This window comes from Lithobates pipiens, unplaced genomic scaffold (assembly GCF_037356315.1).
Source record: "Lithobates pipiens isolate NorthernLeopardFrog02 unplaced genomic scaffold, aLitPip1_a1.2 Scaffold_13, whole genome shotgun sequence".
Classification (NCBI taxonomy): Eukaryota; Metazoa; Chordata; class Amphibia; order Anura; family Ranidae; genus Lithobates; species Lithobates pipiens.
In genome coordinates this window covers 223099770-223116893 of record NW_027507718.1, presented here as the reverse complement: position 1 = coordinate 223116893, position 17124 = coordinate 223099770, and the positions used below count along the sequence as shown (strand labels likewise).

Sequence of the window (17124 nt, the reverse complement as noted above, 5' to 3'; positions counted from 1 at the left end):
GACAACCCATTTAGTTACAGAGAGGAGCTGTGTCGGTCGGTGAATATAAGAGAAAAAAAAATAACGCAACCGACCCACCTCCACGGGAGGCACCCGCCGTATGGCTCGTCTTCGCTTTGACAGTTCTTTTATAACTGAGGGTGGGGCCACACCATGATGTTCCCAGTTGACTCCACCCCCCCCTCTGGCACACGGGGACTTCCCAATGGCTTGCCTGGGGCATCAGAGGGGGGCAGGGCCACCCTTTTACGTAACAGAGTGGCCCCACCCCCCTCTGACTAAGAGGAAGCCATAGGGAAGTCCCCTTGCGTCAGAGGGGGGCAGGCTCACCCGGGAACGTCACGGCGGGTTGGATGCATTTTTTTTTTGGTCTGTCAGTGGAGCAAGAGAAGAAGAGGAGGAGGAAGACTTTGTGGGACATTTTTTCTTTTTTTTAAAGGACTTGTCCCAAGCAGTGTCATATCATTTCTACCATTTTCACACTTTTTTGTGAAATGGTAGGGGTATATTTGTACCCCTTACCATTTCACACAGAGGGGAGGCCAGGATCTGGGGGTCCCCTTGGAATTCCACTTTACGCAGTAGCCAAAGAAATGTCAAAGTAATAATAACCAGTTTACCCAAAAATCCTGTTCTAGTGCATTTCAGGGTTGTTACTTTTTCTGCCGCAGTGAACCTAAAGTCAAATATTGACTTAAGCTCTGCTTAATCAGTTCAAGAGTGACGTACAACAAGATTCAAATGTGTCTAAAATACTCATAGTTGAAGCAAAAAAAAAAAAATCCTCACATTATGGTCTATTTAGCATAAGAATTGTTTGTGTTTATTCACTACTGAACATTAAGATTGCAGAGGGCTTGAAGTAGCCATATTCTTTGCTTTGCCAGGAAAATGTTATAATATTAGGGCTAGCAAGACTGCATATGGTCTTGCCTAAAAGTCATGCATGGTGCATCTTGGTCAGTATATCTTCTGAAGTAGCTGCATTATCTTTGTTTTTCCCCATAGACTTAAGGGGTGGCCAGTCTTAATCAAGCAGATCAAGCTTCCACTGTGTGGTTTTACAAAGCTTGGGAGCTGTAGTCAGTTCAGAATCTGAAAGACAGAATGATAAAAACATACATATCAGATAAAGAGAGAGAATTTTGTTTTAAAAACAAAGACAATCTATTGCCAAAGACAAAATGATCACTCAGAGCCCTTTCACCCTGGCTGTCAGCCGCATTAGTGGTAAAGCAGCGCTTTTTGATTGCTAGCTTTTAACCCGCACTAGCGGGCGAAAAAAGGGTTGATGGTGCCCGAAAAGCCCCGCTGTGGAAGTGCTTTGCCAGTGCTGCCCATTCATTTCAATGGGCAGGGCCGATGGAGGAGTGGTTGTATACACCGCTCCTGCACCACCCCAAAGATGCTGCTTGCAGGACTTTTTATAAAATCCTGCAAGCGCACCGCCCCAGTGTGAAAGCATTTGGAATCTCACACTGGGGCTGCAGGGGAGATGTTTTTTAGGTGCTATTTTTAGCCCAAAAACGCCCCAGTGTGAAAGGGGTCTGAAAGATTGCCCATAAATGCATTCTCACCTAAAACATATAAACAAATTACTGCATTGTGGCAACTTGTACTTCAGTATGTTACCTAATATTTAGCCAATCTCAATGTTAGAATGAGGCTATAAATTCATTGAACTTAAAGGGGTTGTAAAGTCAGAAGGCTTTTTTAACTTTATCTTAATGCATTCTATGCATTAAGATAAAAAGCCTTCTGTGCGCAGCTCCCCCTAACACTTACCTGATGTCCCTCTTTGTCCAGCGATGTCTACAAGTGTCTCAGCCATCCATGATTCACCCTCCTGGTTGGCTAAGACAAAGCAGTGGCGCCATTCTCTGCCGATGCTGTCAATCAAATTCAGTTGGCCAATCGAGAGAGGGGGCGGGGCTCCATGCCTGAATGGACACAGGGAGCTGTGACTTAGCTCGGGTGCCCCCAAAGCAAGCTGCTTGCTGTGGGGGCACTGAAGAGAAGGGAGGGGCCAGGATCACAGAAGAGAGACATGAGAAGAGGAGGATCCAGGCTGCTCTGTGCAAATCCACTGCAACAGAGCAGGTAAGTATAACATATTTGTTTTTTTTTTATAGGAAAAAAAACAAGACTTTACAATCACTTTAAGAGTGGTCCAAGGGTATTATACATTTTTTCTTTAGATAAGATAGGAATTGATCTAATAAGAACACAAAGTAAAATCTTACCTTGTTCTGTTGATTTTATGTTTTTCTGTTGCTGATATGAAGTCATTATACTATTAGCAGTTGCATGAGGACCTAGGACCTGTAATAAAAATAAGTATTGGTTATATTATTTAGTTTGAAGCTGCCTTCACTATACATATATGTATTCCATCACAAAACACAGTTCGCCCCTTCATGAGATCTGTAAAGGAGAACGTTTCCCATTTATGATTAGGGTTATAAAAGGTTGGAATACTTTAGTACTAGGGCTGAGCCGAACATGCCTGGGTTCGGCTGTACATTTGAATGCCAAATCTGCCCCCCATTGAGGTCAATGGGAGCTGAATCTGTCAAACCATTTTTTCCCCATTTTGTAAGGCTAATAGACAAGGAATTGGCAAAGTGCTAGGCACTTCCCCAGGGGGCATGTACAAATGCAAGAAAACTTTTTGCAAACTGTCTTGCAGTGAATTTAATAATACTTAATTCAACATTAAAAAAACACTATTCCTAAAAAAAATATAGATACTTTTGAAATGGTGGACCTCTACCAAGTAAACCAGGGGTAGAGATGCACTTTGAGAGATTGAGCTCTACTTGGACAACATTGAAGAGATCAAAGATCACAGAGGTGCAGCTCCCTCCCCCCTTTTTTTTAAATTTTTTTATTAGCCAACTTGTAAGCCCCCAATAAAAAGTAAAGACTGCATGAAAAATCTACTAAAATTAATATCACTTGGAATTCACTTTCATTCACAATTTTTTCTTGTCTGGGGAGCAACTTTTGACTAATTTCAGGCCTGGCAACCTGCTCTGATTTGGCAGTGTACAGGGGCCGGTAGTATGTAGGGCGGTGTACAGGTGTCGGCAGGAAAGCCGGAGTGTCGGGAGGGTATAGTATTTGGGGGGGGTCAGGAGGGCTGGGGTGTCAGGCGGTATGGTATGGGGGGGGCTGTTAGTAGGGCTGGGATGTCAGGAGGGCATGATATTGGGGGTGGGATCGGGCAGGCTAGGTTGTCAGTAAGGCTGGAGAGGCAGGGAGTGAGTATGGTACTGGGGGTGTTATTAGGGCTGTAGTGACGGGAGGGTAAAATATTGGGGGTGACATTAAGACTGGAGTTTAAAGAAGTTTTATATGCAGAGTGGCAAAGTGAAGGTGCTGTGGCCCTGATCCCTGGCGCCTCTCTCACCTTCCCTTGGATCGGTGAGGAGGGTCATTGGCGACGAGCTTGGAGCGCTCGTGCGTGTTCAGAGAAGAACCCAAACACACCCGAGCTATTCCGGAGGGTTTCCCCTCCCCGCAGCCGCACATATGCAAGGGGCGGGGGCTGCCTCTGCAGCCTGGAATTGGGCGAGCGATGCGCAAATGCGCCGCTCTGGAGCAAGGACCCAGTCGGCGGACTCGGCAACAGCGTCTACCTATCACCTGACGGTGGTCGAGAGGTAGCCAGCGATCGAAGGTTTGTCGACCCCCAATGTAAACAAATTAGTATAGCAAAAGTGGAAATTACGAAAGGGAAAAAAAGTAGTTTAAAATGCAATTGATTAACATTTCCATACAAGCTTCCTGTATGGAGACCCCCTTCCACCCAATAAAATAAGGCTGAGGGTCTGGTATGTATTTTAGGGTGGTTCCCATTGCATTATTTACCTTTGTGTCGCTTTTGCTATACATGGGAGAAAAAATTTAAAATACGAGCCACACAAGGCTTGAATTTTAGCAGATTGTCAGCACCACATTGGTGGGAGCTGCATGAATGCCAATTCGCAGGACATTTTAAAATACATTCAAATTAATGTATCTTGTTCACATATGTGTTGCAAAAATGTGTGCGTTTTCTGGGCATTGCGGTGCGAATTACAAGCACATTATTCTCTATGGGAACGCATCTGATTCGCTGAACCCCCTTCTCATCTCTTCCACCACTGTACCTCCCTGCACATCTGCCCCACAGCTGTATTCTACCACTGTACCCTCTTCTCAACTATGATGTGTGATATGCAGAGTGGGGAAAGGAAGCAGAGATGAGACATATCTACCTGTCCTGACAAACTCATCCTGCTGATCCACCTCTTGCACCCAGCATGTGATGTCACATACAAGCATCTGGAATGGATGCGCAATGATAAGCTTAGGTCAGGGGTATTTTCTGAAAGCAGTGGGCCTGTGTGCAGGATCTTTAGTTGGGCCCCCACAGCTAAGAAAATGTTTCTGCACAGCAGCAAAAGCTGGGTGAGATTTTCATCGCTCTGAATACTGGCTGTGGCTTAAAAGGGACACAGAGTGCCGGGGCAAGCAGTAAGTGAGGCAAAGGTTCAGGAATAATTTCAAAGTTCTCAGAAGCTCAACAGTAATTCCACAAACTGTCACCTGATTGTGGTTCTCAATCACAATGAAATCCCTTCTTTCTGAAATTGGTAGTGGCAACCAAGCGAGTCATCTTGCTCCAGATGGTGAGAAGGGCTAGCAGGACTGTGATTGGCTTTAGCAGTGGCCAATCACTGTCCTCCTCCTGGAAACAGGGATCGCCCCCCTCTAGCAGAACTGCACCCAATCTCTTCCCCATCAGAAAAGTTGACAATCACAGCTACAGCAAAGTTAGAGAACCAAACAGTTTCCCTTCTTTTACAATGTGTGAGAGCACGGTGCCTCCCCCTCAGTGCAGGTGCGGCGTGGGGAAGTCTGAAATTGGAATGCATTAGTGTCTCATTGACACTTCCCTGCTCTGCTGATGGAGAGAGAGTCCAGTGCCAGCAAAAGAGGCTTTGTGTGCCGGGGGTTGCCTACCCCTGTTCTACTCAAGCCTGTGTATGCCCAATAGGCTTTGTTTCATATTAGTAATAATAATAACTCAAACAGAATTTGCAAAATAAACATGAAAAACACTGTGGCAGGAACAGTAGATTCCTGGCACTGTGATTCACCATGGCTAAAAGCCCATGCAAATGCAGCCTTAAAGTTGCTGCCCCTCCTTCTAACTAACAACAGACAATTAAGTGACCACATTAAAATTACAGCGCATGAGAACGTGTACAGTCTGTGGTTCTTTGAACAGGAGGATGGAATTACACAATTGACCCGAAAAAATAAATAACAAAACATATAGGAGATCCTGTTTCCTTATAGCAGGTTAAACGGCACAGTGCTTGTGCTGTCTAACCTGCCCCTCTTGAAACTGTAAAAAAACCTGGCTGATCCTGCCTTCCCACTGTAAACTGGCAACGGTATATCATAGCTGCTGAGTCTTAACACCGTGGTCAGCTTACGTGCCTCAGTCATCTGCTGTCTCTCCTCTCTTCTCTCCCCCCTCTCCACCTGCCAGCTCAGGAGTCTGTGTCTCTGTGCCCCCTCTGCTGTTTGTAACTACAGTTAAAAAAAGAAAAAAAAAAAACGCTGCCAGTCCCCTTCTTAAGCTGCAATCCTGCACTTTGTTAGAAACAAAGCCTATATATACCTTTTTGTGCTGCATTTTCAGGCTGGTCACGTGACTCCCAGCCACTCTGCTATTCCGTTCCAGGGCTACAGCGGAAGGGGCTGAGTGGCTAGTTTGGCGGTCATGTGACTCCCGACTGACGTCAAAGGGAGAGCTCAGCTCCTTCTGCTGGAGCCCTGGATCAGAGTATTAGAGCGGCCAGGAGTCACGTGACCGGCCTGAAGATACGTCACAAAAAGGTATTTAGAGTCATCGATTCTAACAAAGTTATAAAGTGCAGGATGGCAGCTTAAAATAGGGGGGCTGGCAGCAAACCCTAATTTAGGGTTACAACCCCTTTAAAGCGACTCTGCATTTAGGAAATATTAATCAAAAACAATAAGCAAGCCTTGCAGGAGACAGGATAAGGTTCCTGCTCTTGGATAGTGTCACCCACTGCCTCAATCCATTACTGGTGCCATCAACATTCTTATACTTTCAGGTGTGAGGCATGTTTGTACATTCCCCTGTGCTTCCTATAATAGAAGTGCTGAGCACTGAAGTGGCCTATAGCTAAGCTTCAGCTTTTCCACACAAAGGTTGGAGGTCATTTTCATTGTGAATCATTCAAAGTGGTTCTAAAGGCAAAAGGTGGGGCAGATGCTGAGGCATTTAGCGAATTATAACGCTTTTCGCCTTGGGTGTATGGGATAGCTAAATATTGCTTTGGCCAAGGAAAAAAAAGTCTCCTTCAAACTACAGTCATACCTCTTTGGGATTCACAAGCAAAAACAATGTGCAAGACAAGGAATATTCACTAGCTTTCCGAGAATTGGTTATGGGAAAACCTATTTCCGGTCTACAGAAACCCATACACTACACAAACAGGAAACTTACCGGTGTTGCTGCATTTGATTGGCTATTAGGAATCCAGATTTCAGGTATTGAGATCTCTATCAACTGAAGGAATTCATGATATGCTTTTTGAAGATGTCTGGCTTCAGTATCATAACCAAAGAGGACATGCACTTTCAGAAGACAGTTCACCTCGGCTGCAGAAAAACAAGTTTTATAATAAGGTACACCACCAACCAAGGTAATAAACACACATGTATCACTTTTAGTAAAAACAGCAAGCCAAAGTGTCTTGGGCAGCCTTACTCGACCTTTTCAACACAGAGGAACCGTTGAAATAAATTTCCTGTCTCAGGGAACCCCTGCTAAAAATGTATATATCGACAGCACATGATACATTAGTGTGATGGTCAGTAGGAAGAATGCCCCTTACACTTGTGGTCATTAAGAATTACCCCCTTACAGATAGCTAAAAAAAATATATATATTTTTATAATTATAATAAATAGCTTATGGAACCCCTAGTAACCTCTGGCAAAACCCTAGTTGAGAAACCCTGGTCTAGGGCAGTATTGTCTAACTGGTCTCCCTTCTAGTTTACCCTTGTCTCCAGTGGGTAACAATGCTTTGTTTTTCCAGTTTGTGAAGAGAAAGAATTAGCAGTAAACCTACAATATGCTACTGGGCATTACTGCTGTTAACATACTGTAGGCATTTCTAAACAAAAGCAACACTTAGATCTTCAAACTTTCATTGGAAATAGCTGATCAGCAAGACCCCCTCCCTAGTGTCTTTAAAGCCCAGTGCCAGCCAAAACTTTAGATGGACCAGGGAAGAGTCAAGCCTCTGTCAGGTTTTATCTGCAATCTGCATCCCTATTTTGAAAGATTTCTTCAAATGTCCTGCAAATACGCATGTAAATATGCAGTTCAATGCACATACGCATGTATGTATGCAGTTCCAAATGCATGTACGCAGTTCTATACCAACACGCAGTTCATATGCAAAAACCACATTTATGCAGTTCATATGTAAAAAAGGCATGTATGCAGATCAGATGCATGTATGCAGTACAAAGGTATTATGCATTTATGCAGTTCAAAGCAAATATGCATTATGCAGATTAATGCAATTATACATGTACACATGCCATAATATCATTTATGCCCACCTGCACTTGGCCCCATACTAGATTTTTCAGGACTAGCCAAGCATATCCAACACATCCTCAATGCAGCCTCTATGCCGCTTTAGTGCAGCCTAAATGTAAGCTCCTGCAGATAAAATGTAAGCTACTCTGGAGACACAACTCCTTTAAGTGCACTGATACCCATGCAGGGGTGTATTGACCAACAGTTGTACAAGCCCCCCCAGATTAGACAAGTATACTTTTATGCAAATTATGCACCAATACAGTACATAATTGTGCTGTCTGGTCTCCCAGCTCTCCCATAGGTAGTACTCATACCTCATATAGCCACAGACTGTTGTGCGTCTCTAGAAGCCTTGCCGATTCTTCGGCCCACTTGACACTTCAAACGTAAAAAATGGCTGCCCTTCTACTTTCTGCCTAAACTGCACAAGAGTAGGCTACACCAAACGAGCCTGCGCCCTCTAGACTGCAAATGCAAACCTATCATTCCCGCCACAGGATTCCTCATAATAAGAGGATGGACTGTACACCCATCACTGCGAGCTCTGTTATAAAATACCTTCAAGGAATCGGTCCCCCTTAAACTGGGGTCCACTTCCCTGGACCTGTCTGGCACCCTGCTGGAAAGAACAAACAATGCACAAGGTCCAGTGCTGTAAGGCTGCATTACAGGCAAACCTCAAAGATTCTTCTGTTATATCCGCCGAGGCTCAGGTGCCATCCATTTTGGCTGATAGCTTTTCAAATGGATCAGATTGAAGTCCATGATTCTCATTAGAACCGTTTTGGATGTCCAAGTATGCTCCACGAGCATATGTAGCACATCAGTGACCCCCATCTTACAGACACTGGTGGATAAAATTGAGGCACTTCTTGTATAGGAGGGGTTGAATAGGGGAGGGCTTCCTGTTTGATCTGCCAGTGTCCATTCACCTATAGGTGGCGCATAACCCAGATAGCAATGATTATAACCTGCTCTGTGTCCTGTGATGTACGCTAAAGAAATGGGCTTTACGAAAGTAGAAAATCCTTTAAGAACAGCATTATTTCAGTAATGTTATTCAAAGCCCATGGAAACAAGGTGTGTGATGCTGCAGCTTTTCTCATATGGCAGGTACTGAAGGTCAGCCATTAATGTGAATTACGATAAGGAAAGCCAATCACAAAAAAAGAGGCCTGTGGGGCTTTTCTGTATTCAGGATCAACCTCCACTGCCTAAGGAACTGTCTATGAAATTTCAAACGACAAAATATGGTTGCATATACACTCACTTTTCATTTTATCCACTGTGCGGAGAATTTCTCCAAGTGCCTCTACTAAAGCTACATCTTCTAGGGGACTTCCTTCTTTTAGGCTGTGCTTCTTGCGCTCTGCTTTTCGACGGTTTTTTGAAGTTCTTCTACATGTGAAACAATTAAATCTCAAGTCACAACACTTTCGCAGTGTGTAAAACTATCTTTATGCCTATCGTAAAAAGCCACTTACGAGGAGATTCTGGAATTACTGTGAGAATATTTTCCACTCATGTCACTTGTAGTCATGATGCTGCTCGTGTCGGAAAACAGATCAGATTCTGGACCTCCAGGGATCTCATCGTCTAGAAAGGGAAGAAAAAGAAAAACAATTTTACTGATGCTAATGTGTTAATCTTATAATATCTCATAACCATGCCCTATAAAAGATAGTATACTGTGAATGGAGGAACTTAAAGTGGTCGTAAACCTCATACATGAAATATGAACAAAGCAGATCATTCTATAGTGTGTACTTTACTCAATAAGAGCACTAAGTGCCATTTCTGTCTGCTGCTTCGCTCCTCTGCTATGAGCAATAGTCTCTTATGACAAGATTTCCTGACACCAAAAGAAAAAAAAAGGTGACAGATGAGGGATCTCCAGCTGATTGACAGCCCTAGGTTGCCGGCAATAGTCCCAATCGGTGCAACGCTGACTTTGCGGCATCGTACCAATTTCCAAAAATAGTTCCTGCACTACTTTTGGCAACTTCTATGGAGATTTCAATAGACATCAGTGCATGAACATGCACCAATGTCTTTCAAGTCGCCCCCGAAGTCTGACTGAAATGTGGCTTTGAAATCGTGCGAATTCAGACAAACTCACAATTTCAAAGCTGTGTTCAGTGTGAATGAGGGCTTAATGTCTTCGGTGTCTTTGAAATGTTTAGGGCATTCTGCTGGTAGATGGTTTTTGGTCTATTTGAAAGCCCAATTTAATTAAACTTGTACTAAAGAGTTATACCTACTGTACAATTGTCCAGCAAAGACAAGAACCTCAGGAGACAAAACTCTGCCTTCATAAGCTACGATTTGAAAGGATAATAGGTTGTCTTGCTAGATTAATATATAATCTTCATATAAAGTTATTGGGCTCAGACTGCAACTGGTATTAGAATTTACTGAGCAACATTTATGCTTACCACAGAGAAATTAAGTAATCAGCTAGCTCAGTGTTATATTTACTATGTGGAGTAGAGTTACTGGAGTCTAAATTTGGATGTCACAAAATACTGAGTGGCTGCATAGTCTGATATGCGTAGCATTCACAACCTGCCTGGCCAGGGGGCTTTTGCCGTTATGACCAATGAAACTCATCGGATTGCAGGGCAAGATGCAAGTCAGTCCCTAGTAAATAATGGGTAATCCTGAGACTACAAGACCTGCTGTTTCTGTAACCTGTCATTTTTTATAAGTTGGGTGACTTATTTTTCATTCATTTTAAGCAAGTGTGTCTGTTCTGCCAATGGATCTATGTCATCAAGACTCCAATATGTTTATGAAACAGATGGTGCTACAACCCAATAACTTCAGAAAATCCCCTGAGAAAATAGGTACATGATCCACGGTCGCACAAAGGCATCAATAAAGTCCAGATAGATGATCCACAACTCTGTGTATTGTTCGTAAAAATCTTCACTTTATTAACTACTCCACAGTAACACAACCTTAGTACAGCAAGTTGGCCTTAGTCATAACAATGACTAAGGCCAACTGAGGCTGAAAGGCGTCAACTTGCTGTACTAAGGTTGTGTTACTGTGGAGTGGTTAAAAAAGTTAATCAATCTTGAATTTATTGATGCAGCTATGTCCAGAGATTTAAATTGCAAATATAATCAATCAGTTTGCTTGGGGTCGCTGCAAGTGAACTGAAGATGAACACCGCCAGGCAATTGGTGATCACTTCAAGATCTGATCACTGAAATAATGGTTTAAGAGCCAAAACACTACAGTGGTAGCAGTTATGAGATTCTTAATTTCACATCATGAGATAAAACGACATGCGCTACAGGGATAGAAACAAGTAGGTGAAGCACAAAGGTAAGCAGTATATAAAGTGTTTCTGTGCCCCTTGTCAGATGATAAAGAAAAAAGTATCAGTGAAGAGAATGACCTAATATTTGTATGGTTGTCTAAGGAGGTGAGTTATTAAGGTGCTCTTGAAGATTTAAGGGCTTATTCAAACCAGATGCAGTGGGATACATTTTTGATTGTGCTCCAACTGAACAGACAGTCCAAAATCCACGTTATCCTATGGGCATAGTTCACACTATTACAGTGCAGGGGGAAAAAAGTACAGCATGCTGCATTATTCTGCACTGCAGATGCATAGAAATGCATGAAAATGCACTGCAACGCAGTACAGTGCACATAAAAGGCCAAAGAAGAAAGGACTGACCTCAAAGGAAATGCAAGCTTGGGAAAAAATGCACAGCAAATGTGCCTCAAATTCATATCACTGCAAACGCAAGAACGTGCAGTTTCTGGTGTGAATGGGCCCAAAAAGACTGGAAAATATATATACAAAACAATTCACATCAAATACCCAGCAAGCCTTGTCGAGCTTTCTCCTTCAGCTCTCGTACAACAGACAGGCGCTGTTTGTGTCGAGCGAATGTTGTTTTCTGGCTGTCCAGGAATATCATGTGACTCTTCTGAGCTGAAAATAATGAATGATTTTTTCAATAAACAGTTAAGGAGATAAAATCATATCCAGGCATTATCATTAAAGTTTTCAACATAACCATCCGAGTGACAGTTTCATTTTTCCGCAACATGTAAATATTTGAATTTTTTGCTATAAAATTTCTTAAAAACCCTTAGAACATATATGTTTTTCGTAAGCAGTGGCCTTGTAGAAAAAAAAAAAAGAAAAAAAAAAGGTAATTGGCTGCATTTCTTTTTATCACAATATTTGCACACATTTACAGGAAAAATAAAATAAAATTAATTTTAGTGCAAACACACAATATAATACCCAATTTGTTTGTTAAAATATAAAAGGTGTTGCGTTGAGTAAATACCAAATATGTCAAGTTCTGAAATTGGGTGCTCTGGTCTATCAGTCCACCAATGTCTTCCCTGCCCTTCACAGCAGCTATTCAAGCACAGATCATGCTGGAATAGCTGCTTACCTTACTGTATCAGCGAGGGAATGACGGCTATTAAACTGGGAGAGGGGATATCATTGTTGCTTCCGGCTTCACTCACTGCAGAGGAGATCGAAGAATGGATGGCCCTTAGTCTTCTCACACCTGCCATCCTGAAGCCCATCAATATAGTAACAGCAGGAGAGCCTGAAAACCACGCTGGGGGGGGGGGGGGGTTACTGCACCGCCTCCACTGTAAAAGTGGTCATGTGGCTATACAGCTGTGAGCCAGCTAAACCTTGGTTCCTGGCTAGTGAAACATGCAGCAAGGATAACAATAACCATTCCATGTCTAACCAATCTCCACTCTTAGGTTTGTTAGGACATTAAATCCTTTCTTTTAGTGATAGGCGTGTGTGTGCTATATTGTATTTTCTCCTGGTCAGAACAGATATGTCATCCATGTGCCTAATAATGGATGCTGTCCAGACTGCTGGAGAGGGGTAAAGCTGTCCAATAAAAAAGCCATTAGCTTTAATTTACGTAATCCTAACAGCATCTTTTGTTATTGACAATTTTTTGGACAGTTTTACAGTCTAATACTCCTGCTCTGACAAGGAGAAAACTGAATACAAAAAAAGTAAATTTAAGAGTCGACAGTGGAGATTCAGTTAGTAAAGATGACTGTCAGTGACAGAATGTATTTGAAAACTAGGCAAAGACCTTTATTTGATGCTACAGAATGTGACCTGCAGACCTGGCAAACCCATGATCTTTCCTGGCTGGGTAGAATAGCGGCCGTCAAGATGACGGTTCTCCCTATCATACTATATTATTTTAGATCTCTTTCGATACCAGTTCCTTCTGTTTTCTTCCGGCAGTTACAGTCCCTAATATATAAATATATCTGGAATAAGGGTGGTTGCCAGGTGGCCTGTTCTACCCTATACAGGTCCAAATGGCAAGGTGGGCTGGGAGTCCCACATTTCTTGCAATAATATAGGGTGGCACAACTGGTCCAATTATACTAAAATTTTTGCTGAAGGATACAGACCCGACTGGGTCCAATTAGAGGTGCAAGCCAGTCCGACCATTCCACTGGATCTTCTAATGTGGCTCCCTGCAAAGGGAGTGTCTGTGGGACACAGCATGCAGGTTACACCCTTATAATCCCCCCTGTCTGCCAGCAGCCCCACTTTTCAATAATGTATATAAGCCCTTGTACACACGGTCGGACATTCCGACGGAAAATGTCCGATCGGACCGCGTTGTCGGATAATCCGACCATGTGTGGGCTTCATCTGACTTTTTCCATCGGAATGTCGGACCAACAAAGTTTGAGAGCTGGATATAAAAATTTGTCCGATCGGAATTCTCTACAAACGATCAAAGTGCCACGCACGCTCCGATCAAATTTCTAGACAAAAGCTATTGGCTACTAGCCTGAACATAGTCCTGTCGTAACTAAATAACGTCATCACGTTACGAACGATCGGATTTTCCGACAACTTTGTCTGACCGTGTGTATGCAACACCAGTTTTGGACAAAATCTGACGGATTTTGTCAGAATGTCCGACCATGTGTACAAGGGCTTATAGGTATGTGACAAAAAATAAACACACTGACTGCCAGCCACTAAATGGGATGTGCTGCGCTAGTACATAAACGTGACAAATCTTCAACAACAACGTTGAATAAAGACTATACAAAATAATTAAAGTGCAAATGGATTTCATAAATCTGTTAACGTCCAATATTCTCATAAAGTGCAATCAAACTCCAATGAGGAGGGAGCAGATCTCCATATAATAGTTCATGCAAAAAAAGAAAGTGCATGTGCAATGTATACGATCGGTGTCCACTTCCTCCAGTCACTAACACCATCCGTAGTGTGCCACTGGTTTCCCCCAGCCTCTCACCTCGAATGGAGACCCCTACGGGTCAAATGGAGCCTTAGTATGGAATAAAACCGAGATCCCAGCAATCAATCGACTTCCAGTGATCGCCACGATAATACCGGTGTTTGGAAGGCGGCTTCAGGCTCATCAAGTAAGGTGAGAACATGAAATAAAGAGGGATGGCTCTATCGTGTAGTATTTCCAACAAATATTATCTCACCTTACTTGATGAGCCTGAAGCCGCCTTCCAAACACCGGTATTATCGTGGCGATCGCTGGAAGTCGATTGATTGCTGGGATCTCGGTTTTATCCCATACTAAAGGCTCGATTTGACCCGTAGGGGTCTCCATTTGAGGTGAGAGGCTGGGGGAAATTAGTGGCACACTACGGATGGTGTTAGTGATTGGAGGAAATGGACACCAATCGAATACCTTGCACATGCACTTTCTTTCTTTTTTTGCATGAACTATTACATGGAGAGCTGCTCCCTCCTCATTGGAGTTTGATTGCACTTTTGGACATTCCACTTTATTATGTTGTATGCACTTCACAAGAATATCGGACGTTAACAGATCATATATTGCACTATTTTTGCATTTTTTAAATCCATTTGCACTTTAATTATTTTATATAGTCTAGTCAACATTGTTATTGAAGATTTGTCACGTTTATCTACTAAAACACTGGCCATAGCACATCCCTGTTAGTGGCTGGCAGTCAGTGCGTTTATATTTTTTGTCACTTGATTTTGTGTATTATTTTAGTTAACGCCACATTCCTCTTATATACATTTGTGTGTGGGAACACATATGTTGTCGGCTTCTCACATCCTTTAATTTATCCGTCTGAGCAAGTTTGATTTTGCGCATTCGTTCCCCCTCTTAATATGTCCCACACTTCCGACCAGGCCAACAGATCACCCAATTCACGTGGTGGATCAACAAGGGTCTTTACAGAATTGCTCACTTTATAGATAATAAAGGGATAAGAAGACTTGAATATTTTACGGAAACCTTACAAATGCCCCCCCCCCCCCCCCCCCCCACAGAGACTTATCGCCTGTACCAAATTACCCATTTCATGAGAACCTTGTTGAAAGACCAGGTGGATATAACCACTAGGACCCTTTTTGAAAACCGTTGCTTAAGAGGACCTGAATCACGGGGAGGGATAACAGAGTTATATACCCTATTCAATAATCAGGGTAACAAACCTGCCTACCAAACAGGTCGGGAATCGGACCTGGGGGAAATAGTGAAAGTGGAAGTATGGATAAAATGGTCAACCATGGTGCACAAAGGCATACTAAACACATCATTGGTAGAGGTAAATTTTAAAGGTGCTAGCGCGTTGGGACCTTGTCCCTACAAGGCTAGCAAAACTATACCCGGTACTTCACCCCTTTGCTTTCAGGGGTACGGACAGGAAGGAGATATGTATCATGTATGCCGAAGGTCCGATGTTTTTGAATCAGAACATTCAACCTGATCTACTCAGTGACAGGACAAAATATACCTAGAGAAGCCAAAACAGGGGTTGTTTACTGACCTGTTTGAGGAGATCCCCAGACATCTATGATCTCTCATATTTTTCATTCTCCTAGCGGCTAAAATAACTATAGCACGTGCATGGAAAACACCTGTAATCAATGTTACCTTGGTGAAACACAAGGTGTCCTGGATTACGATCAATGAAAAACTGGCCAGTATAAGACGAGATAAGCAAGCCAGGTTTGAGAAGGTGTGAAATCCCTAGATTGCTTATCGCCAAGCTCCCTGAATGCTGGGTTATTTGTGATGAGTGGCCAGGGTTGGGGGGGGGACCCATTCCCAATCTGTTCTACTCTTATGCCGCATACACACGACCGGACTTTGAGGGACTAGGTCCGACTGACTTTTGGCGGAGGTCCGACTGACTTTCCGAATGAACAGACTTGGCCACACACAATCACACCAAAGTCCGACGGATTCGAACGTGATGACGTATGACCGGACTAGAATAAGGAAGTTCATAGCCAGTAGCCAATAGCTGCCCTAGCGTCGGTTTTTGTCTGTCGGACTAGCATACACACGAACGGATTTCTCGGTCCGGCGGAGTTCTGGTGGAAAAATGTAAAACATGTTCTATTTCTAAAGTCCGCCGGATTTTTGGCAAGCAAAGGTCCGATGGAGCCCACACACGATCGAATTGTCCGATGGACTCGTTCCGTCGGACCTTTGCTGTCAAAAAGTCTGGTCGTGTGTACGTGGCATAATTCTTCATTTCTTCTTTCCCTTTTTTTTTTCTCTCCGCTCCCTCACTGTTTTAGGCATTGGTTCAGTTAAACCAGGATGATGGGGCAAGGGGAGGCGGAGGGGGCAAATGATGGTTTTGTAAGATGCCGTCAGGGGACAAGGAAGTCTGTCTTGCCAAAATACCACCTTTCTTACTATGTTAATATGTATTTGATAAGGGCAACTGATCATAGTGTATATTAAATCCTTGTTTCAACAATTTTATGATGAATATCTGAGCATAAATTTCTGCATGCGGTTTTGAAAAATGTAATAAAAATTATTAGAACAAAAAAAAACTAGGCAAACACATTTTTTTTTAAAATTAAACTGCTAAATGATGCTCAGATATTTATTATCCATAGAATGCATTTACCTTCAGTTATTGCAGGCTTCACGTTTGTTTCTATTATGTCGAGACGTTTATATTTGTATATCTAAGGGTTAAAAAAAATAAATAAATCACATTATCTAATTTAACCTTTAGTTTCTACAATGCTCTTGTTTTACAAAGAACTCCTTTTACCACACAGTTTAAAGCAGAACTTCATTCTCTCAATCAACAGTGACCATTTTAATCCTTATAATGCTAACATCAGTAAATAGATTGGAAAGTATATCATTTTTACTTTTTTTCACATTTCTTCAGTTACTTCCTGCTTTCCATGCCTAGGAAAATTATGTCAAACATCCCAGGAGTCTTCAGAAGAGAAGGGGCTTTCTCAGCTAACACACCCTTCTGCATGCATTCCTGAGCTAAGAGCAGATGGATGTATCATTTTTACTTTTTTTCACATTTCTTCAGTTACTTCCTGCTTTCCATGCCTAGGAAAATTATGTCAAACATCCCAGGAGTCTTCAGAAGAGAAGGGGCTTTCTCAGCTAACACACCCTTCTGCATGCATTCCTGAGCTAAGAGCAGATG

General features: G+C 42.7%; 1 protein-coding gene across 1 annotated transcript in view; it reads right to left on the bottom strand.

Moving 5' to 3' along the window:
• Positions 1-800: 800 nt before the first annotated feature.
• Positions 801-17124, bottom strand: part of ELP1 (elongator acetyltransferase complex subunit 1) — a 133138-nt gene continuing 116814 nt past the window's right edge. Inside the window, exons 31-37 of the mRNA XM_077476258.1 lie at positions 16576-16636; positions 11483-11596; positions 9129-9240; positions 8915-9042; positions 6533-6687; positions 2244-2322; positions 801-1095 (exon numbers count right to left, since the gene is read on the bottom strand). Of these exons, the coding sequence (XP_077332384.1) occupies positions 1028-1095; positions 2244-2322; positions 6533-6687; positions 8915-9042; positions 9129-9240; positions 11483-11596; positions 16576-16636 (717 nt within the window). The 3' untranslated portion in view covers positions 801-1027. The remainder of the gene's footprint in view (positions 1096-2243; positions 2323-6532; positions 6688-8914; positions 9043-9128; positions 9241-11482; positions 11597-16575; positions 16637-17124) is intronic.